This window comes from Coloeus monedula (assembly GCF_965178545.1).
Source record: "Coloeus monedula genome assembly, chromosome: 5".
Taxonomy (NCBI): Eukaryota; Metazoa; Chordata; class Aves; order Passeriformes; family Corvidae; genus Coloeus; species Coloeus monedula.
This window is the reverse complement of record NC_138785.1, coordinates 28,758,065-28,784,948: the sequence shown is the minus strand read 5'-3', so window position 1 is coordinate 28,784,948 and position 26,884 is coordinate 28,758,065. Positions and strand designations below refer to the sequence as shown.

General features: G+C 39.7%; 1 protein-coding gene across 1 annotated transcript in view; it reads right to left on the bottom strand.

The window, feature by feature from the left end:
• TNKS (tankyrase) overlaps window positions 1–26,884 on the bottom strand; it is a 138,265-nt gene that overhangs the window by 53,796 nt on the left and 57,585 nt on the right. Inside the window, exons 4-5 of the mRNA XM_082282070.1 lie at window positions 13,484–13,520; window positions 12,621–12,696 (exon numbers count right to left, since the gene is read on the bottom strand). Coding sequence (XP_082138196.1) covers window positions 12,621–12,696; window positions 13,484–13,520 — 113 coding nt within the window. The remainder of the gene's footprint in view (window positions 1–12,620; window positions 12,697–13,483; window positions 13,521–26,884) is intronic.

The following is a 26,884-nucleotide window of genomic DNA, read 5'->3' as shown; positions in this document are numbered from 1 at the left end:
GTATTCATAAAAACATTTTTTATTATCCTTTACAGAAGTGGCCAGATTAAGTTCTAACTTAACTTTTACCTCTTTAATTTTTTTTTTCTGCATGACCTAACAACATTCTTAAGCCCTTCCTGAGTTACCTGCCCCCTTTTCCAAAGGTGACATACCCTCTTTTTTTTCCCGAGTTCCTGCAAAAGCTCCCTGCCCATGCAGGCTGGTCCTTTTCCCTGTCGGCTCATCTTTCAGCACACAGGGACAGTCTGCTCCTGCGCCCTCAAGATTTGTTTCCTGAACTATGTCCATCCTTCCTGGACCCCTTTAAGTGCTCTTTACTAAGGTACTCTCCAAATCAGCATCCTGGATAGGCTGAAGTCTGCCCTCTGGAAGTCTAGCATAGACGTTTTGTTGATGCCCCTCCTTCTTCCATCAAATACTGAAAACTCTATTATTTCACAGTCACTGTACCCCAGACAGCTTCCAATAACCACAACTCCCACCATCCCTTCTCATCACTATGTGGCACAAAAACGGCTAAAGGGCTAGAAGAGAGATGCTGTAACACGGAAGGCAACAACTGTTTTTGGAAATAACCAAAAGCAAAGATCAATCTGTTTGACAAGAAAAAGCAGGTATGGCAAAGGAATAAAAGGGATCTTCGCTCCCTGGATATTAATTAGGAAGCTTAGTTCCCTAACTGCTTCATAGCAAGGTGCTGCCATTACTTTCAGAGACAAATCTAGAAGCATAGACTAAGGGGGAACAGGTAATGGGCTGGAAGAGACACTTAAATCTTTAAATAGGAACACCATTGATCTCTGAAGGATTTCACAAACAGCAGATCCCAAAAATGGGGCACTAGTAATCTCTGACCTCTTCCTAAACAAGAATTAAAATGCAACACCTCCTCCCTTCCCTGAAACTCTTCTGTATATGCATGTATCTCATCGCCATTTGGCAAAACAGTTTCACAGAGGATGTGTTAGAAAAGCTGAGTAACACCCCTCACAAAACTATAGTATTTCAGAAAACTGGTCTTTACAAGAATCTCTTCCATTTCCACACGCATATGATGAAGGTGTAGCTGGGGATGGAACTGCAATATGAAAAAGAAATTCTGGGGCTTCCACCCTGAAGTAGCATTTGTAGTTTTCCCAGATTCAGAAGCACAGAATACATCTCTGGCAGCACTCAATGACACAGGCAGAGGAACCTTGAGATGGATTATCAGAGAAGCAGAGGAGTATACGCTGTTTCTTTGGTGATAGATGCTGACAGCTGAGGGAATAGTGGCTTGCTGAGCTACATAAAGAAAAAATTACAGTAAAGATCCACTCTCTTCTCCTAAGGGAATGCAGCTGATGTTATTTAACACTGAAAGGAAATCTATGCTGGCTTGAAAGATACGGCAGAACACTACACAGAAACTACTTACATTATCTTTGTGTCCAGCTTAGCCATTTTTGGCAATCTGAAGAAGATGCACACTGAATCACCAGAGAACCAAAACTGCTGGGGTTTTTTGCTGTTGCATTCTCTTCTTTTACCACTTGCTGTCAAAATCTTCCTAGAGTCATAGAATATTCTGAGTTGGAAGGGACCCATCAGGATCATTGAGTCCAGCTCCTGGCCCTGCACAGGACACCCCAAGAGTCACATCATGTGCCTCAGAGTGTTGACTGAACACTTCAACTCTTGTCAGCCTTGGTGCTGTGACCACTTCCCTGGGGAACCTGTTCCACTGCCCAGCCACCCTCTAGGTGAAGAACTTCTTCCTAATATCCAACCTAAATTTGCCCTTACACAGCTTCAGGCCATTCCCTCAGGTCCTGTCACTGGGCACCACAGAGAAGAGATCAGTGCCTTCCCCTCATGAGGAAGTTGTAACTTCAATGAGGTCTCCCCTCAGTCTCCTCCAGACTGAACAGACCAAGTGACCTCAGCTGCTCCTCACACAGCTTCCCCTCAGGGCCCTTCACCATTCTTATGGCCCTCCTCTGGACACTCTCTAACAGCTTAATGTATTTTTATACTGTGGCACCCAGACCTGCCCCCAGCACTCGAGGGGAGGCTGCCCCAGAGCAGAGGAGAGCAGAGTGGGACAATCCCCTCCCCTGCCCGGCTGGCGATGCTGTGCCTGATGCCCCCCAGGGCACGCTTGGCCCTCCTGGCTGCCAGGGCACTGCTGGCTCATGTTCAGCTTGCCATGGACCAGGACCCCCAGGGCCCTTTCTGCAGCGCTGCTCTCCAGCCTCTCGTTCCCCAGTCTGTATGTACATCAATGTTTTTCCTGCTACAGTCAACGAGTAATCTTTTATTTCCCTTTTCTTCTCACCTATCTTATTATTTTTACTACTACTCCTATTCCATCTTTATGTATTTACTTTACTTCTCCACCTTCCCCTTACAGCTAGAAACTTTCCAGGCTTCAGTTCATAGTATTTTCACATTATTAAGAGGGAATAAATTAATTTGACCATTCTGTTAACATGGCTTCAAATCAGCACTTCACTCATATTATTGAAACTGGGGTCAGAATAAAATGTTATGAGCAACACTTGCAAATTGACTGCATTTCAGCTCCAGTGCTGAGTATGAAATAAATATTTATACCTTATATTTTGGAATTTATTTAAAACATGAAATATAAAATAATTAATAAAATTAAATACACAAAATACTCTTTTTGCTTTACAGTGATAATTTGCAAATTTTAGAATTAAATGACTTTATAATCTAGTCAAATAGGCTTCACCATTTCTTTGAAGAGCAGCCTTGCAAAACACAGGGAAAAAGGCAGAGACTTCATCTTATAATTCCAATTGAAAAGTAATGATTATTAGAATATTAATATTCTAAAGAATGTCATCTGTAAGAAGTAAGTTTCTTTTATAAGTAGTCGCATATAATGTTAGTTGGAAAAGACCAATCAAATCACCTCAAATCTTCTTGTTCATCAATGACACATCCATCATCAATTACAATGCCTTATTTTGGCATTTTCCTCCCCTTTTATCCTTCATCTGCTGCCTGCTCAGTCAACTTAAACAATACTTTCAGAAATGGTTATGTAAATACATTTCTCCTTGCATGTAAGTATTTGCAGTTCTTTTCATTTAGAATTGATCACTCTACATTATCCATACAACCTCTGAATCAATGATGGGGTTGTATGAGCAACTGATAACTGATGTGCTGGGAGAAATCAGAGAGGCAGCAAGGGCAGAAAACACAAGGGCTTTGGGTGACCTAAGAGGTGAAATGTTCGGATGCTATCAGTGACTGTTCTACAGAGAAAGAGGCTAGGAAGGCCACAAGGGTAAATACAACTACTGAGATGGTACCAAGCGACACCTGAACCAAACCTTTCAGTAGAAGTTGTCTTAATAGTAACTATAACACACTCAGATTCAACTTATCTACAGGGGAAATGCTTGCTAAAATAATCCAGCATGATGCACCAACTTTCAGAAAGCGGAGCTATGAAAAAAATATCAAGTTTTTAAAAATAAGCTAGAATTGATAGGTAAGAAAATTATGTCCTTACAGACAGCATAAAAACTACTAACGAAGATAATTCTGGAGACGCTTTGCTAATGCATACCTTCTATGGGGAAGGGCTTGATATGGTGAAAGAAGCCAGTATGACCAACAGCAAGCTAAGAGTTTACTAGAATTAAGAGGACATTCAAAAAGCTTAACTTACGAGCTGGAGAAAAACAAAAGGACCACAAATTTTAGTAGTTTAGAGGTAAAAATACAAGTAGACAGGCAAAAACAGTTTAAGTAGCAACTGGTGAAAGGAATTCAAACCAGATGTAACTTCTTGCAACCCACTAGGAGCACAAAATGCACCAGCCAGTTCAGTGGGGCAAGGTGATGCTACAGCAAGAAACGGAGGTCTTACAGGCAAGAAGGCATTGTGAAAAACTGAAGGAACTTTTTGCATGGCATACATCTTAGAAGAAACAATAACTCTTATTCCAGGATCCTGGTGAGTGAGCATGTGCATATTTGGGAGCATGGAGAAGCTTGGCAAAGATCTATCTGAAACTAAATTAAGCATAGAAGAGGTAATCACCCCCATAATCAAAATGAACATCACCAAATTGCCAGGACCGAACTGGATCCACTCAAGAGGGCACTGGAGAATGAAACAGGTGAATTACTAGTGGTACATGACCTTCACTTAAGATTATCTTGGTACGTGAAGACACGGAAGTTACAAACCAATCATTAATGCCCATTTTGGGGAACTACATACAGGCCTGTAATCTTGATATCTGTACAAGAAAAAGATTCAATATAGTAACAGCTAGAATTAGTGAACACCTGAATAAACTCGATCTGCTTGGGAAGAGTCAAATATGGTTAAAAGAAGTTCTATATTTAAAACTTGGGTTTTCTGAAGCAGTCAACAAACACATGCATGAGGGTAAGCCAAATGACACAGGTTACAATAGGTACTCAATGGGTTTTTGAAATAAATCCTCATCAATGGTTTAAAAGGAAGATGATGTTAGGTCCTCAGGTGGTTGCACAACAGCGTGGCAGAGATGGGACACAGTGCACAACTAAATGATGTCACAACAGAGGGAGGCCACAAAATACACTAGTATCACACTCAAAAGCAAAAAGCAACAAGAAAGCAGATCAGTTTACTTCTCAGTACTTCTTATGCTCACATGCAGGGATTTTGAGAGGGAAGTGACACCAAGCATAGAAATATCACCTACAGTATTCAGTCAGTATATAGTCAACCATATACAGAAGTCAAATGGACACAGTCCATGGATTGAGCTGCTGCACTTCAACTCAGAACATAATCTCAGCAAGCTCTGTGAAGGAAAGGGCTCCACTCTTGAGATCACAGTAGAAGAAATATGATCCGTACTCAGCTTCTGAATGCTCTGTGAGCTGTTAAAGCCAAATCCAGAACACAGCTTTTAGTTAATGTGCATAAAATATTACATGGCAGCTCTGCCCAAATCTGCCAGTTTGACTTGTTTTCTCTTGACAAGAGATGGGTAATAGCATAACGTGGGAAGTCATCTCCTGTGTGAAGCTAATCATCAAGGGAAAAACAGTTCAGGTAAAAAAACCCCCCATGCTTTCAACACATCTGAGGCTTCCTGAAGAGCACATTAATTAAGACCTAACAAATGAGATTTCCTGAATTTTAGAGAACAATACAGAGAGAATGATGACAGTGTTAACAATTTCTTTCTGATCCTTTGGTGCACAATTTCTATTCGTGGACATGACAGACAACACTTCAAATAACAGGTAAAGGGATACTCACTGAAGTGTTTTGGGGAAAATATTTAGAATCTCACAACAGAAACTTAGAAGCAAGTAGATCAGCTTTACATTTTATTCAAACTGTATTATCCTTGTATATAAAAGATTTTAAGTGACACCAGGGACAGAAAGTAAGCCAAGTCATCTATACCATACAAAGTCTGCGGAGGGATTGTTGTGTTACCCACTTTGACCATGCTTGGCAGATGAAGTAAGATAGGATCACAGCATAAAAATGTGTGAAACTTGTCACTTTTTCTAACACAGGTGAAGCCTGGGAACTATCTTTTTTTACCGAGTAAAACGGTGTTTTAAAGGCAAAATGCCATTGTGACCATCTCTGAATGTTCTTTTTATGTGTGCGGCATTGGGTGCTTCTGCCCAAGGCACAACACAAACATTGTGACACTTGCTTTGTAATCATCTTGTAATGTTGGAAATGTCACCTTTTTCTTTTACAGTGCACCATTAACTAAATCCAGAAAAGACCTTCAATTTTGCATGCAGGATTTTATTTAAAATATTTGACCCAAATATTTGACCGGGTCTAGTGAAAGATGTCCCTGCCCATGGCAGGGAGGCTGGAACTAGAAGATCTTTAAGGTCCCATACAAGCAAGGACATTCTATGATTCTATTTATCAATCTACCGACTCTCACCCCTAGACATAACCTTGATACACACGTGTTTCATGAAACACGTACAAGACCAGTGCCAACAAAGACTGCAGTGTCTAGAAGCCATCAGCCAGGGCCAGCTTTACACTAGCAAACACTAGCTGGGTGAGTGGTTTTCGCTTATTTTGATAACTGCAGTTCCACAATGCTGTAATCGCACATCATGGAACTCCTGGCATATCTTTGAAGGACCACAAATGAAGAACCCAAAATCTGCATATTTCCCACCCACAAAACTGAGTTTATAGCACTTCATCAAAACCAGATTAACATTTATGCTAGTAAGCAACAAGTGAGCAGATTTAGCAAGGGCTTGTCTATCTAGTTATTCTGAAATAACTATTTTGGATTTGTGGAGCTGTCTTTTTTCTGAAATAAAATGACATTTCATTAAACAATTTTTAGTTTTTTCATTTTATTAGATTAATGAAGGAGGAGGCACTCATTCTGAACCAAGAATACACAGTTAACTGTTAATCTGTATGATTCCATTGCTCCTCTCCTTTGCACTAGTTAGGGTTTTGGTTTTTTTTTTTTTTTTTGTAGATAAGCCTTGAGAGTAGAGACTATATTTACAAACCATACAAACAAACAATGTATACCAGCAGAAGAGTTCATAAAACTTTGGGAAAGATGAAATGCAAATTGTGAAACTAGGTAATATATTACATGTGACAAAAAACCCCAAACATGCATAGAGTCCATACTGACATTCAGATACACCCTTGGGCACGACAAAAAAGGCCTTACACTGGCTATCTGTTCACAAGTCTTTTGCTCAAATAAACAGCTTTTGTCTGTAGAAAAGTGGATTTTCACAACAATCAAGCAACTTTTTTTATTGTATGTGAAATAATTTCTTCCAAAATATATTCCACACCCATCTGAATATAATCTCTATGACACAGATTTATAGATTGGACAGACCTATGGATTTATGTGATATTAGTTTTGATTTTTTTCCACAGCACAAGAAAAATGCACACAATCATGAAGGTTTACAGCTTCACTAGCACACAATGTGTTCACATCTTGCAGTACATGGCATTTTTCCTCAACCCCCAGCTCCTAGAGCCAAGAATGTTACAAGAGAATCTGCCCAAGTCTGTAGTCTTAATAACTGTAAAGGAAAAGCTTGTGCAAACGTGAATTGATTGTTCCATACAGACTCGGAAATTGGAAGGTATACCAATTTTCTTTCCAGTTGCAGGATTTTTCTTGAAAATGGCTGCAAACAACCAGAGTTCGGGAAGAGGAGTTGGCAAATTCACTTACCAGCAGCAAATTGGAGACTCCCTGGTAAGAGGAGACCTAACTCACCTGATCTTGTTAGAATTCAATTTCTCTTTGCCAGCCCTTTGTTTAGATGCTGATCTCTCAATGGAGAGAAAGAAGCAGAGGAAGCAAGAGAAAGAATCCACAATTTCATCCAACAGAATGCTATTTGGTATCGGGGAGGTCCCATACCAAAAGCTGAGGGGCACTTTGTACTCAAGACTTTTTGCAGTGGTTACCTCAGGCCAAGGATGCTGCTACTCAGCACTGCATTGCAGACCTTCTCAGACTTGGATTTCGTACATGTGACCCCCATGCCAACGAACCTGAATGATGCCATGCACGAGAAAAACCAACGTCCCTATTGGCAGGAAAGAACAGGCTGCAACAACAGCCTCAATCTAACCCAAGAGACAAGTATGTCTCCTATGACAAGTTTAATGAAAAGGTCTGTTACTGGTATTTTGGATCCAGGGTTGTCTGCAGCTGGTTTGGAAAGGCGTAACTGCAAAGGCATTGCAGAAGCATAATACCAAGGACTGGTACTGGCCGTTGCTAAGGACTGAAAACTGGGAATAAACAAAGAAAGGGGCACTACAAGTTAGAAGACAAAAGTGCAAATAAGTGAAGTAGGACCACGTGCATGATAGAAATGGCATTTTAATTAATTGTCTATTTTTTTTTTCATGGGATCACTACATTATCCACAGCGCTGGATGGTCCCATGCTAGGAGAAACTGAGGTGCATTGTTTGCAGGATCCCTGATTCACCTGTTGCAGAAATAACATTTCTAGTTTCTAAGGAAGGAGGCAGGGAGGGAAGGTGCAGGACAGAAAACAAGGTAGCTGTGGAGGAACTGCACTCTGTGCTGCCTTCTGGTAGCAATTCCTGCCTCAAGTTGAACTAATACCTGACACCATGCTGTCATAGGTAATGCCATTGTATTCTCTGGTTTTTATATGGTTGATACAAAATGTGAATACAAAACACAGCTGCAACAGAAACTTCAAAGTACAACACAGGCATTTTATTTTTTCATTTAATCACTGTTCTACGCTCCTAAGAGCTCAAAATATTAGATATTTGCTCTTCTTCAAAAAATGGACCTTGAGAAGACCATCAAACTGTTTTTTGAGTAAACTCCTCCTAACCAGAGAAGCTGGAGTCCCTTGCATAAGAAAAGGTTTTATTTAACCAACACCTGAGTATTTTAGTGCTGACATGATCTGAGCATGTATAATGCAGTACAGGAGCAGGATATTCTGTACAACCAAAAATCCAACTTCAAAACAAAAATCTAACCTCCTATTGCTAATAGCTACCATGTCAGCTGGATGCAGACCACTCTGGAAAGCTATGATTAGTCATGTGGGAAGTGGCTTGTAGGAAAGAGTTCTTATCTGAATTGCTGAAACCAACGCTTCCTTATCAGCTCAGATACATCTGCATTTTTAAAATGGAGGCAACATCAATTTCTTCCTTAAACAGCTTTCAAGTGTTCACAACAGCTTTCTGAAGGAAATGAGTGGGCTAGGAGCTTCTACTCAACTTGCAACCATTATATGTGTGATTTTAAACATGTCTCTTGCCACTGATTTAGACAAGCAGTGACTGTTGTAACAAGTCAGAAATCCAGCTCCCATTACAAGTACTACAGCTTTAATTTCCAGCAACAGAGAGAAACCCAGTGACTTAAAATAGTCAAAAAACATTTTTTGAAAATTCACTCAACTAAGTCTTGAAAAAGACAACCCCAGAGGAAAATATTTGAGGGAAAATAACAGGGGCTCTAAAGCCTACATAACTTTACATAGATAGATACATAAATAGATGCCTTGGCTTCTTAACAGTGTGAAATACAGTACCATCTGCTAACACCAACACCATAGGCTTGTCTTCGAGAAGTCACTAATTCTACAGGTAATGTAAAGACCAAGGAGGCCAGCAGAGCTCACAGGCAGGATGCAGGGAAATTTCAGACCCATGGCAATATGCAGGTGCCGTGCATTGTGTCTAAGTTGTATTCTGACAGAGCAAATACTTTGTTAGGCTGTGTGAACAGGAGTGATGCAACATGTAAATGTTGCCTTACACACAACACCGCATCCTAACAATTCTGTGAAATTTCAGTCTCCTGTTTAAAAAAAACCAATGTCAAAGCAAGACTAATTGCCATGAAAAAATCACTATTATATTTCAGCTCAAGCATTGCTTTTTAAAAAGTAAACAAACAGGATAGTTTAAAAAACAAAAAGGTTTTGTGAAATTTACCCTTTTGTAATACTCATTTGCTTACACAGTACTTCACAGTTTTTTACTATACAGCTCATTATTTGTGCCCTCATATACACTCAACCAGCACATAAGCCAGTACTTGCACAGAAATCAATCATTATCTAGCTCAGTGAAATCCTAGTTTCTGAGATATTATTGTTGATATTCCTTGGTCATCAAAACTCCAAAAACTACCATGACCCTTGGTATGCAGAAATGCTTTAGATGATGTATAAAATTGCTCTTTGTTTTGCACACGCCTTCATTTTTCCCTCCAGAAAATAACTGCAAGAGTAGCCACACAGAATATATTCCCTCTTCAGACAACAGCTCAAAAGCTTCAGTAATATGAACATTTCTACAGTGTCCATAACCTACCTAAACTGTGACTTTGGAGGGGAAGAAGGAAGTTCAGTTTTCATTCCTATTTGTCTTGACCTCTATCCTAAATAAACAGATGGAACAATGGTTATCAGCACCAGCTGTAACTGGTTTAGAATCATGGAATCCTGTCCAGTAGGAATCAGACTCTGGCTGTCAATACTCCTCAAAAAGGCTAAAAGCAGCCCCCAGAATGCAATGGACCTTTTTTATTTCCAACCTTAGCTGGTTTCAAACCAGCAAGACACTGTCAGAGTTTTCCACCTCTTTTACCCATTCTATAAAGCACAACTTCACAGCACATGTGGTGTTTCAGAAATCCAGAACACCAGATGTTAGTATGCATGGGACACAGAAAAAATCCCCGGGGGCTGGGGGGGGGGGGGGGGGAAGTAAACTGCATACAGTTGCACCCCAAAGTATGGGGAAAAAAAATACCACTGCTAATACAGAAGAAATAATTACCCATTCAGTACTGGAACTCAATTTCTTCACCCACGCAGCTAAATGTTTCCTTATCAGAATAGAGCTGGGAATCTCAGAAAATCAAGGATTGCACAGCTTGAAGAAAGAGTTTGTGGGTACAGCTGTACTGCAGAGTGAGCGTGATGCTGAGAATCTCGGGCCAATCCGCAGAGTCTGCGTTCCTGGCCCTGAGAGCTGCGTTAAGTCTCTGGCCTTACACTGTCCTAGGTCTGAGGCTTGAATACTCAGAGGATCTGCAAAAAATAATTACTAAAAGCATCAAGGAATGCAAAAGGCAACTTTCAAAATGGACAAATTCTCAGCTAGTGTAAATCACCATAGATCAACTAGAGGCAGCTACACCAGTGGAGACTTCCATTTACAAGAATTCTGTGCTGTAGGCTGAAAAGCTCACTTAATTTGCAGCAAAGCTCAAAATGATCAAACCCCAAGTGATCTTGCGCTAGTAGAGGACCTGAAAGCTTTGCTTTACAAATTAAATACTTAACGGTTATATAGCACACTTGCTACAAAGCATTACTAAACCTTCCACAGCCTGTACATATGTGCAGTAGAAAAAAATGTATCTGATAGACATAATTTTTAAAAAAGCTAATTATTATCAATGGCAAGGCATCTTAAAAGGAGTTTCAGTAACCAGTGCACTTACCAACAACCAACCAATCATACTTTTAGTGTCCACACTCATGAGCTTTAACTGCAATATGCTTTCCAAGCTTTGGGCATACATTTTCTAACTAATTCAGAGGCTGCAATAATACAGAAATACTTCCTGCTAGCTCAGTATTAATTTTAAAAGCTTTGTAAGTTTTTTTTAATTTTTACTTTGAAGTGATAAATGTTCAAGAAAATATCTGCAAGGGCTTATTCCTTGCCCTGCTGGCAGAAATCTTAACTCTGCATTTGGCCTGAGATCAACAGTGATGGGGGTTCAATTACTGAGTAATGCACTGCTGTACACCACCCTGTTTAATTATAATACAGAGCACTATTAATACCTAAATACACTTCTACTTGAACAGCAAAGTCTTAAAAAAAGAAAAGTAAATTCAGGAAATATGGGCAATATGTTTAACCTTAAAATGTGGGGAGTGTTTCATCAGTTCCAACACCGCTAAATTAAATAAAGCCCTTGTTCAATTGCCTGTCCTCAGTTCATAAAATCAATTGTTTTCAAAACCTGGAAGATGCATCAACTTTCAATCAGTGATAAATGTAAATAAGCAAAAAACTGGCTGGGTTTTCTGTCACGTAGTATGTATTGTAGATACTACAATTGAGAAACATTTTTACATGTGTATAAAAATCATGGATTTTTGTACAACGGAGCTAAATTTTTTATATTCAGTAACAACATACCTTTTCATCAAAAGTAAGTGCAAACTGACCTATCTTTACTGACTTCAGTGGAACTGGGTTGTTCCACAACAGCTCCAGGATGGGCAGATGTTTATACTGTGCTTCAACACACTCCATCAAAAATAAAAAAAAATTATAAAAGAAAACACTCCCATGCTTTGCTTTCCAAAAATGAGATGTACTGTTACAGGTGAAAGACTTTAACAGATACATATTAAAAACATTCTGGTACACAGTTTAAAAAAAAAAAAACAACAAAACCAACAAATCAAATAAAAAAAAAAAACCCAACATTTGTAAATCCAACAGTCTAGACAGACTATCATCTTGAAGTCTAACACATCAAAAATCATAGGATCTAATTCTCACTCCGTATGTTCTTCCCTCCTCCAGTTTCAGCCTAATTCTTAACTTAACTCATTCAAACATCTCTGCCAGAGAAAGTCAAAACAATAATGTCAAACTTAAGAAAATGCAGAAGGTGTTAAACATAGCAATACAGTGCCAGTCTACGTGGCAGTGTATTAGGAGCTAAGCTGAATACCAACCACCTCACCCAGACAACGTTCAAATACAAATAATAGCTTTCTTCCCTTCATTATTTTATCCATCTGCAACAGTACATTTTGTTTTTCTTACAAAAGATCTTAAAGTTTCTTTTACATGGAGACCAGGGTTCGACATTTAAAAGACACACACAAAATCCACATCTGCCGACTTAATCTGTCACAACTGCCAGTATCAAGTATAACAGTATTTAATTTTATGGTAAAAAGGCATCACTAGTTCCCCCCCCACCTTGGTTTATACATTTATGCTTACCAGTATGCTTAAATTGGCCTTTCTTGAATAACTGAAATATAAAGCAGGTATTAACTTACCTTACGCCCATCACTTGCATGGCAGTTCACATTTAAAGGAGTCAATAAAGCCATCAGCTTTTCTTCATTACCACTCCTGTAAATGAGAAGATGATTAGGGAAAGGGGGAAAAAAGGGCAGAGCTCTTTGATATCCATCTCCTTAGCAAGTATTTTGCAAAGTCTAGTATATTGAAATTTGTACTGTGACAGGGAGAGTGCTGGAAGGCTACAGAATCTTCTGCACATTTCGAAACCAAGGGTAAATACAGAAAAGAATACTAAATTTACAGTTAAATGTGTTGCAACAGATCATGCAAAAACACCTCAGTTTCTTTCCTTAACCTCGTATTTCCTTTTTCTAATTCTGTAGATCCTCTGAAAACCATTTGTTGAAATAAATGTTTTTAGAAGGGTTAACGGTTTATATAAAATGATCTTGTGCAGTCAGAAGGAAGGATGAAAAGCATCTTTGCAATATACAATTGAACTTTACACCTTTTGTATAGGCTCCCTTATGCTCTGTTCCGATAAATCCTATTTTCAAAATACATCCTATGGTAGCAGTAAAAACCAAAAGAAAAGAAAGATTCCAATATTTAAATTGCCCCTAAAAGAACAGTCACAAAACAATAAAGAGGATTTAAGCAGCTTAAAGCAAAAACTCAATATTAACCTTATAACCACCATAGTGGGGGATTTCAATTACATAAATAGGCTTTTACATTTGTACCAGACTAAAGTCTGAAGAGATTTATGCTAATTAAGTGGTTTGCTTGCAGCATTTCATGGAAAGGCAATGACAAAACAGTACTATTTTAAAAAACCCTTTTCCTCGCCTGCTTCCACCCCCAAAATATGTTTTATATTCTAAGCAGCACTCACCTAGCAGCTTCCAGGAGTTCGTCCTTCTTGTATTCACCTAAATGATTGCAAAATATCATGCTGTTAGCATTTGGCAGAAGACAGATTAAGAAATGCAGTAGGAAGCAAATACAGAATTAAAACAGAAGAGGAGAAAAAAGCCCACACCCCGCTGGGTGATGGAGCTGTGACGTTAGCCAGCTTGTGGAGGCAGCATCACCAGTACCTTGGAGACGGGCAGCAAATTGACGCATCTTCTTGTCCAATCCTCAGATGGAAAGGCTTTCTTCGGACAACCAATGACTGCGAAATCTTGTGTCCAGAAACACAGTCCCGCTGATAGCAGCATGTCAGCTGAAGACAATGTCCCCACCCCCTGCCCTATTCAGTATGTCACATTATACTTGGGAAGCATAATAAATTCCAAGACAAAGCAAGGCAGTGCGGCTTTTGAAAAGGTACAAATTACCGATCTCCAAGGCTCTCACCTGCCTATTTGAATGGTAATATTACACTTCACTAAGTTCTTTAGAAGAGCAGGGATTATTAAAAAAAATCCAGGTATTATATCATCAGCCACTTTCCAACAAAATACACGCTTCAAATGAAAAGCACAGACAAAAGAGGATGAACTCTGCAACAGATTTTGCTACGAGACTCTGAGATTAGAGAGAACCATGAGTAATGTTAAAGCAACATTTACATTTGAAGTCCTGAATTAAAACAGATAACTAACAAGGGTTGCTGCATCACAGGATTAAAACTGCATGTTAGCATTTTAAGAAGAGCATGGAACAAGATAACCTATGGAAGTAAGACAGTATTCTACAAAGCTGAATCATGATGACATTGTGCAATACAAATGGAATGGAATTTTAATTCAGAAATTAGAAAAATAGCTTCTTAGCAGCTTTATGAAGTCACAGAAGAGAGTGTGTCCTAGACCCAAAAGGTACAGGGTTTGAAAAACATACTGTATACCATCTGCCAGAGAATTAAAGCCTCTAACCACAATGCTATAAGAAAATTAGGAAACAGAAGCTGTCATGAAAGAAGAAAAAAACCCCTTTGTGCTGCCTCCTATGTGCAATTGTAATAAGCCTCCAGTGAAACTCCCATTACAGGTGAGGAAAGCCACAGGGCCATGGAAAATGCCAGACCGGACAGCAGGTAAGATGGAAGGTTCATCTGAAAACATCCCTTAAAGAACAGCGGTAGGGTGCAGGAGGAGGGTTAGAGTCCCAATCCATAGCAAAGAGCTTGGTACTCCCCCCACCATGGCTCCTCCAGCTAACAGCAGAGGATCACAGGAACCACAACAAAACCAGCCCTCTCCTTAAGGAGACCCCTTATTTCAGCATCCTGCCTTCACACAAGGGTAAGGAGGAGGGTGAGTACACACAGCCATGCACTTCCTGCCCCATTCCCTTGGATGTAGACATAGAATTTTCAAAGGCAATATCTACATCTCATCATACTGGTGATTCTTCCTTTCACAGGTGTGTTTAATTGCTTTCTGAATGATATTCAGCTTTGGGAATTCACAACAACCTGAAGCAAGGAGTTCCACCATGCCACTCACATGATGGGTCTCCTAACAGAACTGTTTTGTGTTGCTGAACGCCAGCAATGGAGCACGTAAGTTCAAAGCAAAGGTGAAACTGGTTATTTCAAATAGAGGCCAGGAAGGTTAATTTAGCTTTTGAAAGAATTTATGTCTATGTTAAGGAAAGCTTCATCATGAGGCAAATCAAATGACACAGAAATATGACTGCCTTTGACTTGCTACCACTCTCCAGCTTCATCAGAAGGGGGGCCTGTCCACCACAGGCAACAGCCTTTTCTAAGCCATAGTACATGTTCCTCTTTTTTTATTTTAATGAAGATAAAATACTGGGCACAGTTGTGAGTGTTTCAAATCAATGTAACTGAAAAGCTCTGGCCAGCATGTGAGGAAGAAAAAGAGACTCTTTATGACTACTGCATTGTTTGTGCAACAATCTCAAACAGCTGGATTTCCTGCAGTAGAGTTATTGGCCCGTGTTATATCAACACTTTAGAGATGTAACCAGATTAAAGTACCTCTTTGCACATTCTGGTTTGGCAATGCATCTAGCAGTCCTAACCAGGCTTTTGAACATACTAGGTTAGAGAAGCAATAACATTTTTTTCCTTCGTGCTCAGTAAGTTGGTATTTTATCACACAAAAGCTGTTTCCTCTAATACTTTGATTAGCAGAAGCATTACTGTCCAATGAAAAAGGAAAGCTGTGGCTCTTGATTTAGAAATGTCCCCCTGTATGCCTGATTAGAATAGTTAGTTTTATTAAGCAGTACTTTTTAAAAATAGGTATTTACAAGGTTGAAATTCATACATGCAATTCTTGAATTTCATCATGGTTCTCCCACACTGATTAGGATTAAGAAAATATTCTCTTGTATATGGCTAACTTTATTACTCTCAAAGAGCCACTGTATTTTGCAAATCAAAACCTAAAATGATACAAGCACGTAACAGCACACCATCAGGTTTGCTAACAAAAAAAAAAAAAAGGTCAAGTGAGCTCCACAGGCTCTGTGGGATGAAGAGGAACCCCCTGGCCACTCGAGCAACCAGCTGGTGGGATACCACAGAGCCGAGAGAGGTCTGGCTGACGGCATTTGGGAGAAGTGGGTGGCACTGGCAACAGGACCGACTGCTGCTGGCACAGGCTGCGTTCCCACCAGAGGGCTCTGCCAACACAGCTAATGCCACTCGGCTACGCAGCTCATCAAAGGCCATCCTGCAGCAATTGGCCACAGCTACCTAATAAAATATTCATTTGAAGCATTTGAAAACAAACCATGCGTGCATGGGCAGAGATGAATTTCATGTTCTAAGCACAAGTACAGGAATACAGACCATCAACCTCACATAGTATTTCTGTTCAAAGAATGTCAAACTGACTTTAACTAAGCTAGTAACATCTCTTAAAGAGCTCTTTTGGGCAGGTTAGAATTTATAGTTTCGTGAAAGGGCATCTGCATGCTGGGTAGCCCAGAGATAGCTGGCCTGGGAATTTCTTAAGGCAAACACAAGGTGTGAAATGGGAAGCAGAGAACGCTATAGCAAAGCAGTGTCCCTGTTCCTTTCTCGTCAGACAAAAGCTGGTAGGTAAGCACAGCAGAAACCACCCAGTGTCTGGTATTCACTGCATCTGATCAAGTTCATTGGCTACAGCTTGCTCAGAATTATTTAAACCATGAAGTTCTCTACTTGATCCCAGATCACACCACTGCTGCTCCATTTAGGCTGGAACTAGAAAGTCATCACTGGTAAACAGAGATAATCAGTGTCTCAAATCACAGCTACCATTAGGCAACTAACTAGCTCTATTTGTGTTACCCTCCCAGGAGAAAACCAATTACCTCCAAGACTTCTGATCAGCTGCGGCTATGCTGTCACTGCTGTGTCTGGCCCTAGCTGTATCCTGCAGTAGCTGATCAGCAGCAAATGCTTATTAACTATCAGACATCAGTGGCTGCTTGCACCTGGCAGTTGAGCAGACCAGTAGCTGGAAGCACGGAAAAAATAACATAATGAATCAATCTTTACAAACAAATAACCCTATTTCACTCCCTCCCAAAAGTCTTGAAATTTCAACTGAATACTGAAAGCTGAAAAACCTATCTGAATGCATGGCATAAATCAACAGTGATTTTTCAATGCATCACCACTCAAAACCAAGATGAATTCCCTTCCCATCCCTCCATACACATCAGCTAATACAGAAACCAGCCAGATCTAAAATGTCATGCTGGACAAAGCAGGTTTTGCTTTACCATACTACCATGTGTCAGCTTTCCACAGTGAAGAAAATTTCCTAAAAATTAACGTCACACAAATTAAACCATGCCATTATTACCCAATAACAGCATATAATGGGAACAAAAAGGATTAACATATTTTCAACCAAACTGAAAAACGAAAGAGGTTTTTCCATATGAAGTCATACATCATATGGAATCACAATTATAAATCTAAATCCCCAGAATACTTACAAACAGTGAAAATTTTTAGGCTGGCCAATGACATGTGACAGAAGAATGTGAGCCTGATGAATGTGCAACCATGGCCCCAGGCTGGGGAGGGAAAATTCATGAGTATCACAGAATCACAGAATGTTTGAGATTGAAAGGACCTCTGGAGGTATCTCATCCAACCCTTCTACTCAAGCAAGGTCACCTAGAACATCCTGCTCAGGACTGTGTGCAGGTGGCTTTTACATCTCTCCAAGGATGGAGACTCCACCACTTCTCTGGGCAACCTGTGCCAGTGTTTGGTCTCACTGAGTTCAGCTCCTTAAGTTTCATGGTAATCTCAAGTGATCTCCTCAGGACCTCCTGTTCTCTCTTGGCAGCTCAAGTTTAGCAGCTCTGGAAGTCAGGGGTGAAATCCTGCTCCACTAGAAAACATGGCAGCTCTATATTTGACTTTTGACCGTGTGCAGACCTAACACTTGCTATTGGTTGCCTGCCCTGAAAACCTGAACTTCCATTCTTGAAAATAGACATCCCATGAGAAGATTGACAAGATCTTTGTGAACACTCCAACACATTATTTTTGTTTTTTCCAAACAAATATTCACAATGACCAAGCAACACAGAGGACATGGGCTGTCCATCAGAGCAGTAGAGACAGCAGGTATCAAAATCTCTCATTTTTCCTCATTTACAAGTGTTTCTGGTGCCTTTCCAACCATATACTCAGCTAGCACAGGAATGCATGGGGCTGTTGGGAAAACAAGAGTCCTGATGCATCTGGGAGGGTTGAGAACTTGTTTTTCCATCAGATTTGTTACTTCATCCAGCTCAGTCCATGGCCAGGGACCCAAACAGGCCCCTGAGAATGATGACCTTGAACAAGGATGGTGCTGCGACAAGAGAGAGGGGAATGGAAACTCTACATTTGGGCTGCCATTGCTACAAAGAAAGCAATCCATGGGCCAGAATCCAGAGTTTAGCAAAGAAATAAACTGCACAGAAGTAAATTAAAATACACCTTTTCCCTGACACTCCAAGACTTCACAGACCTCTAAGTGATCAATGACACACATTCACATACACCATCCGTTTTAATCCTCTGAGGTCTTTGGAGTAATATTTAAGTATTCAAACAAACATTCAAGTTATAATCAGAGCACAAGGCTTTTTGTGCTTGTGACAGACTACTAGGGTTGTTGGGACAGGATGAGTTTTTGGGTTTGGGGGTTTTTTAAACATAATTTTTTTTAGCAAACTCAAATTTCATTTTCAACATGGCTGCTTTTGGAAGGATCCAATCATACCATTAAAATACTCATCATTTCCTTCTTCCTCATTTAGCTTTTATTATATGTAAAGCAGCAGGTGAAACAAAAATATGGCATTAAATCAGAGCAAGAAGGTTTTTAACCATCCAAATAGCACAAGGTTGTGGGAATAACTGCCTAAAAAAAAAAAAGTCAATGAAAAAACAAAGATACGTTGAAATAATATCATTTGGGAAAAGGCATTTATAACTAAGTATGCAGAGAAACACATGAGCAAAAAAATTACAATTTCAGGTTTTACTAACAATTATATTATACTTTACTTCCCACTTGTTAGGGTTAATTTCTTTATGCTTCTTGCACTTCTCTGCTCAGCAGTCTCTCACAAGTAAATGGGCTGATTTTATAAGCTGTCTAATAGGCTCAACCAGGAACACAGCAAGATCCTAATTTTAAGCTCTTGTCACGGATGAAAAACACCAAAGCAATGCTAGTATATGCAAGTGACAGAAAAGCAACTCAGAAGATAATGCCTTCAAGAACAAGTTCCAGCAAGGAGCAATGTTACCAAGGAGGAAAGGTTTGGTGTCTTGACTCTACCTCTTCTATGAGATGAGTCAGGCACTGTGCATGTGGACTGAAATTAGATGTTTGTAACTGAAATTTAAAAATTTAGTATTACTCAGCTAATAGTGAAGTCTTTCAGGGATAAGTTTTAAAAGGGGGTGTGGAAGTTAAAGAAACAAGCAAACATCATTTGGTTTTGGCCATAACTCTACCAAACCACTGAGCTAGCAGCATCCTGCCTGGAACATCTTCCAGTTGAGTGGACAGAGCTCAAATGTAGAGCATTCTTGATTTACTGTTCTAGGGGAAAAAAGCCTCTTCTAAGGCCTGGCAGAAAGCACTACATCAAAAAAACCTGCAGCTTTATATAGCGCAGATTGGCAAAACCTCTGCCAGGGTCTTAACCAATAGAAGAGATTCTTGTCTATTAAGACATCAGTTCAAAGCACATCTATCACATAAGCATATATATGATATAGCAGTTACCAAATGCTGTCTTCATATCCAGACATAAATTACACACATTGCGCATTAGGGGTTTGGTCACTAAGAAGGATTAGGTGGTGTATCAAAATGCATCTTCAGTGCATGTGTAGTTACAGCACCAGCAAGCTCACACTTGGCACATAATGATTCTGTTTCTTAGGAGGCCTCTTTTCAGTAGTGCTGATCTATTTGTTAAAACAATGCTACCAGATTTCCAATATTGTAGCAGAAAGACGAAAAAAGGCCCTTTCTCAGAGGATTTCAAGTTTCTTAACTCTTAAACCATTAGATACAAAGATGAAGTTAAGTCACATCACAGTAGTCAGAAGAACTTTCCTGAAAGTGTAGAAAAAAGGACACAACACATCACACTGCAAGACCATAATGATAATAATGATAGTGATAATAAAAACAGGAACACACCCCAAGCCAGTAACAACCCAAAGCAGCAACAAAAAAACCCCAAATCTGGAAAAAACCTACAACCACCCATTACACAGTAATCCATATAAATCATTTTAGTCTCAACAATGCTACCACACCCTACAATATAGTTTCTTTCTCTAGAAATAATAAATCTGACAAACATTCTAGAATCTGTTCTCTTTAGAGGACCTGTACAAGTAGTTTCATTTTTTCATACCAGTGCATGCTACTCATATAAACACCATGCACACATCCATTCTTTATTCTTAAGTGTAAAAAAATTAGTATTTTCACTACATCTGCACTGTGTTAGAATGCTGTACTGATTTTGAAGACACCACCACCACTCTCATCTGTCATGTCTTCAGACTGAGATTGAAAAAGTTAAAAAGATTGCAGAATATCAAGTCAAATGACAGGGAAGAAAACCCAAACCTTCAGCAACTCAAAACACACTGGTGTGATGGAAAAACTGAAGGGGTTGAGGCTCATCTCTTGACCAAAGTTCAATATTCATGACATCTTTTGTGAAATTACATATGGAAAAAGAAGTCTGACAGGTTTTTTTCAAGATCCTTCCCCATTACCCACCCCTTCATGCCTACTGCAAAGGCAACATTCCCATGGCTCTGCCCTTCATTTCTTGTATTAATTCCAGCTATCAGCAAAAACAATCATCCACTGTAATTCCCACTACTTCGGCCATGCTCAATATTAATAACTAATAAACTATTCCATTATTCAGCCACAATTACTTTCTCATTTCTGTAATATGCCTGCATATGCATTTTCTCTCCAGGATTTCTAGGAAAACTTTCTGGAGGAAGACAAAGGACTAAGAAACTCTCTTTGTCAAAGACCTGAGTACAGTAGAAGTGGATAGATAGCCAAGCTGCTCTCATATTACTGCATCCTTTTCAAAAGCCAGCTCCCTCCCCTCTCTTTCCAAACAACATCCACAAACAAGTAAATTAGTCAATTCCCCAGAATATTCTCTAAAGAGAAACCATTAGAAATACCTGTTATAACTGACACAAAGTATGGAAGAAAACTAGCAAGAAAAATATAAAACGTAACCCTCAGGAAAGCCATATTGTATAAAGGCAAGCTCCAAAATTATGCTCCATCATCCCATCTCTCTCTGAAAAGAACTGCAGAGTAAATATGGGCAGACTAAATTTTGCTGTCTCTCCAATTTTTCCATTGTAGATAAAACATGCTAGCAAGCTGGGGACAGTGTGTCTGAAAATCCACAGCCGCATTTAAAACTGAAGCATTTATTTTAACCAAAAAAATCTATATTCTCTTAGCTGTAGCAAACAGGACAGATTTTGTACTAACAAACTGTACAGATTTAAAGAAGTGGGGGTTCTTAATGTTTGGTAGAAAATGAACAGGAGACATAAAATGCACATATGTGCCAAAGTACTGTTTTTACTGAACAGTACAATCCTTCCTCCGTACATCTGAAGCTGCCCTGTGTATCTAAACTTACTCTACAAGCTTGAGAAAACACAGGCTGCCACTTCATAAAAAATGCACGTGTGTTGCCATGCTTGCCCTGCAGCACATACCCTGGAAGGAACCCAAATCCAGTTAAATCACTCCTCTAGCTCCTGGACAAAAATACGAAACATTTCCTTTGCCTGCTGGGCCCCAGAGGAGCGAGCAGAAGGGAGGAACTCCTTTATAACTGCAGGAAACAGGGCAAACCTGTCAAACACACAGCAATGAAAGAGCCAACATGTATTTATGCAACACTTAAGCAAAGCACAGCAAGTAAGTCCTTACTAAAAGAATAACAAAACATAGGTAACAGATTTTGTTACAATGAACAATTTTGTCAAGCCAAACAGAAAACTAATCTGTCAACGGTAGGAAAATATGCATTTCCGCGCAACAAAAAGATGGTAACAAAGTAACTCCCCAAAAGTAACCCATTTGCCTTGTTGCTGTGGGCAAATTTTCCCTCATCATGGGTTTTTATTTGACAGCTAAGAGTCAAAAGACAGTGGGAAGATAAGGGAAAGTTTGGTACAAATCAGGGGGAGAAAGGAGACAATGGCATGACTGGAAACAGGATATGTGGATTGAAATGAAAGACTCGTGCTGGTATCCCAGGGTAAAGAGCAGCTGCTTAACTTGGAACATCCTTCCCATCCCTTATCATCCCCATCAGATTTTATGATATAGATATTATATACTTGAATACAACGGTTCCATTTGTTTCGTCTCATTTTTAAAAGCTTTCTTTTAACACCTTTTCTGAAGATGTTTACAGTAGCACTGATCAGTCACAGTAACTCAACTTAAGCTTTGCCTGATCTGAGCCATGGTGAGGTCTCTGCATACTCACTCAGGCAAAGAGCAGCTCTGTGCCCTAATGTGACTTAGGGCACAGAGGAAAGATGAAAGAAAGCTGCAATTTACAGAAAATGATTGAAATCTAAATATGCAAACTATTACCCTCACTAAAAAATAACTATTAAAACACCAGTTGGGGAAAAAATGAATTTTCTATTTACACTCAGGCACTTTCTGCTATTCCTGTTGGAATAAGACACCACAAGATGGAAATACAGGAGTAACAATAACCACTGCCAGTGTCCTGGAGGTCTACCTGAGAACAGTTATGTTATTTACCAGCAATGAAAGAATAACTAAATACTACATATACAACTCAAGTTCTGTAAACATTTTCAGTCCCTTATATCAACCTCACTGTTTTAAATGCTTTACTGGTTAAATGCGTAATAGAACAGACTATTTCAGTTTGAAGGGACCTGCAGCAATCATGTAGGTCAACTGTCTGACCACTTCAGGGCTGACCAAAAGCTAAAGCTTGTGGTTATGAGCATTGTCCAAATGCCTCTTATGAAGCGACAGGTTTGGGGCATTGACCACATCTTGTAGAAGCCTGTTCCAGTGTATGACCACCCTCTCAGTGAAGAAACGCTAACATGCGATCTAAAAAGCTCCCCTGGAACACCTCTGAACCATTCCTATGCTTCCTGTCATTAGATCCCAGGGAGATGAGCTCAGCACCTCTGTGTCCACCTCCCCTTCTTGGGCAACTAGAGAGAGCAGTGAGAGCATCCCTCAGCCCCCTTTTCTTCAAACTAGATAAACCCAAACTCCTTAGCTGCTCCTCAGATGTAACAGGATTATACATATGATTTCTTCAAAAGAATAATTTATTGCCCTAAATGGCAATATAGTTCATTATAAAGACTGGAAATGAAATAGCACCACACGAAAAAAAGAAGTCTGAGAGAAGGAAAGAGATACTAACTCACTAATTAAAGAGATTTAATTTACCAGACTGCTGACATTCCTTCTTCAACTTTCATTCATGCACAGCAAGTTTCATCAGATACAATACAGGGCTGCCTGTTCAAGACATACCCTATACAAGGTGATTATGGACACCAGTCATCAGTTCTGCCCAAATGGAAACTGTTGATACACCATGCACACTTTATTGCTACTGGAAAACTAAGTAAAGGACTTTACTGTCATAGGTATATCCATAAATAAAGCATCTTCCAAAACAGGTGCTCTCTCTGTTGCTGGACAGAAAGGAAATACATAAACTGCATGAGCCCTCAGCATGACAACAACCTCAGCAGGTTTCTGTGTAAACCTGCACTAAAAGGTGGTTTTAATGTGTTCTGCACAAAGTAGGAAAAAATACTGCTTTCCCTTTTCACTCACTTTCAGAAATCTCACTAGATTTGAAGACTCTGCTTACCTCAAATAATTTAAAATATAATTGGCCAGAAAGTATTCCTACATTCCTCATTCATCACAACCATTAATTATCTTAAATATACTAAAGAAAATATGTTTAAGTGATCTTATTAGGTAATGTGGTTACCAGCAGTTCCTAAACCAGTCTATGGTTTTATTTCAAAGTTATTCTGAGACACAGTTCATTGTTATCTTTCAAAAAAGTAGTATTTTAAATCTCCATTTAACCTAAAAGGAAAGACCATGAAAGAGTTAACACAGGTTCTATCTACTGTGTCCTAGGTGTGTTAGTTCGGCATGAGCTAACTCGGTATTACCACTCCTCCCAGAGAGTACATACCATCAAGGAGAAATCATACTGTACTTTCCCCAACACCAGTTTAGGATTCCTGCTTATCCCTTCCTATAAAAGCCCAGTTACTGATGCAGGAAATAGTGAGATTATTACTAGCAGAACTTGCTTCCTGATGCTGCCTCTCCTTTTTGCCATCCTCTGAGCATCCCTTAAGCGGAGCAAAGACAGGTTATAAGAGAACTGGGTCTGTCTTCAGGGAGCAGCACAACAAAAACTGCAGGGAGGAAGAACAAACACCCAGAAAAAGGACAGCTCTTGCTGGATCACACTGTGCCATTAAAACAGTTCCAGCCATAACATCCTTTACTGCAATCAAAATGGTTTTGGATTTAGATAAAGGACACAAGGCAAGAAAAAGGCAAGGAAATATTCAAAGAGAGGGAGTACAAAAACTTCCTGGCTTCTCTTTTTCCATTCAACAGTCACACCAGCAGTCCTGACCCTTGGCAGTGGGCTCTCTAGGAGTCCAACAGTGTAAGATGTCAGTCTGCCTCTGGTTTTTGTCAGACAGTTTCTATATTTACTGTTTTGCTCCAAAGAGAAGGTTATGCTTAGATATGGAAGCCCACATAATTACTGAGCATACAGATGGTGCTTCACAAGAAGATTTCCCTCAGTGGTGTCCTTCAGCAACTCAAACCACCCTTGGAAGTATGATACTTTCAGCTTTTGGGCAGGGGGATTCCTAGCCAGCAGCTAAGAAGGGTCTCAACAAATAGTCACATTCCTCTTTTCCTTCCTCTTTTTCTTATCTTCTCCAAGGTGCTGCCCCCAGCCCTAGCAAGGACAGAATATCCTATAATGAAATTACAGCCACATATGGTAAGAAGACACAATGCACGCAAGTCATAAATTATTTTCCTTCTGGTCTGCTAGCTTTTCAGGAGAAAAACACTTATCCACCATCTTGCAGAAGCACAGGCAGACAAAAGTATGCAGATGCTGGAGATGGAGCTACATTTGCCCCACCAGTGAGCAGGAACAGGTTTCCCTGCACAGCTCAACATGATTTCAAGTGAGGAGAGATCCATGGAAGGAAGATTTACCGGATAATTGGACCAAGAGTTTCTAAAACACTGATCAGAGTTCTCATCCATCTCCCAGAGGATAGTGCACCATTTGAAAAGCCATCACTTAAAATACTTATCTTTTAGATTTGTGGGGAAGATCAGCAATGCAAACACAGAAATGTTATTCTCTGCATTCTTAAACAAGTATCATATTTAATCTTGTACTTACATACAATGCTGCTTTGGGTTTTTGCTCTTTCCATCCCTCTAATTTTATAATAAATTCTTTTTTCTTGTGCATATAGGAAAGAAATTGTCTTTCTCTACTGGAAAGGCTGCTCACAAAAGATTTTTGGCTATGACTGCCATAAAGTAAATAGAATCTGCACACCTCCTTTCAAAGGAAAGGTTATTTTTCTCTGTTCTGCCAGACAGATTAAATCCTTCACTCCCAGGGCAAGAGATGACAAGAGACTAACCATCAGAGCCACATATGAAATAGTATATTACTGAGAAAATAATGCCTTTTCACACAGGTCTGCTTTGCCCGCATTTTTAACAAGACACTCGCTTAAGAAGAACAAAAAACTAAGTTTCTCTACAACCGCAAAATGGACACCCAGGTTTTTGGATGGTTCCAGTAACAGTCAGCACCAGATTATCTGTTCAATTTCAGCACAAAATTGCCTTGAACATGCAAGATTTACCTTGCAGGTTAAGGTAGCTGAAATATAGACTCCCTACATTCATTCCTGCAACAGCCTAGCCACAGTAGAAGTCTGTCCTGAAGAAGGTTAATTCAGACTGACCATACATTGAAGTGAGCTCCTGACTGCCCTACTGAAAGGTGGATGTAAGCCAAGATGCCAGCACAGCCTACACCATGTCTCACTCCTGAGCAGAGTACTGAGAGCCTACCACTCCAGGGAAGCCCACAGCAGGAGTTCAGGCAGGAGCAGAACACACACCATCCTGCCTTATGACTTTTGGGCAAGTCAGTGACTGCAAAACAGTATTTAGCTACAGAAGCCATGGTGCTTAATCCTCTAAGTAGAGTCTATTAGAGTAGTAATTATTAATATAATGAAGTAGCAAGAGTAATATGATCATCCAAAATTACTTATAAAAATATTAGTAAAGGCGGGATTTTATTAATTATTCTCAGTTCTCAGCTATTCAGAAGGAAGATTCTCAAGGCTCTGCCTTCCTTTTCCACTGTTTGTAGGAACAGAGCCCATAAAGGCAAGATACATATTTTATTGAGTCCAGCTGCCTACATGAATCTATTCAGAAGCTTTTTAGAAACAAATAGCCCAATTTCCCTGGATGTGATGACATCCCATGTTTGGTTTTTGTTACTTATGCCCCTCCCACGTTACCTCCCTGAAAGTAAAAGTAGACTGCATATAGAAAATGAAGAGATACTGCACAGAATCATTCGAGATGCTGCTACTTTAGGGCTGACAGTGGTAGATGTGAGGATCTGAGAGGTATTCAAAAGCACCGATATGCATCACAGGATTTTAATTTTTAGATAG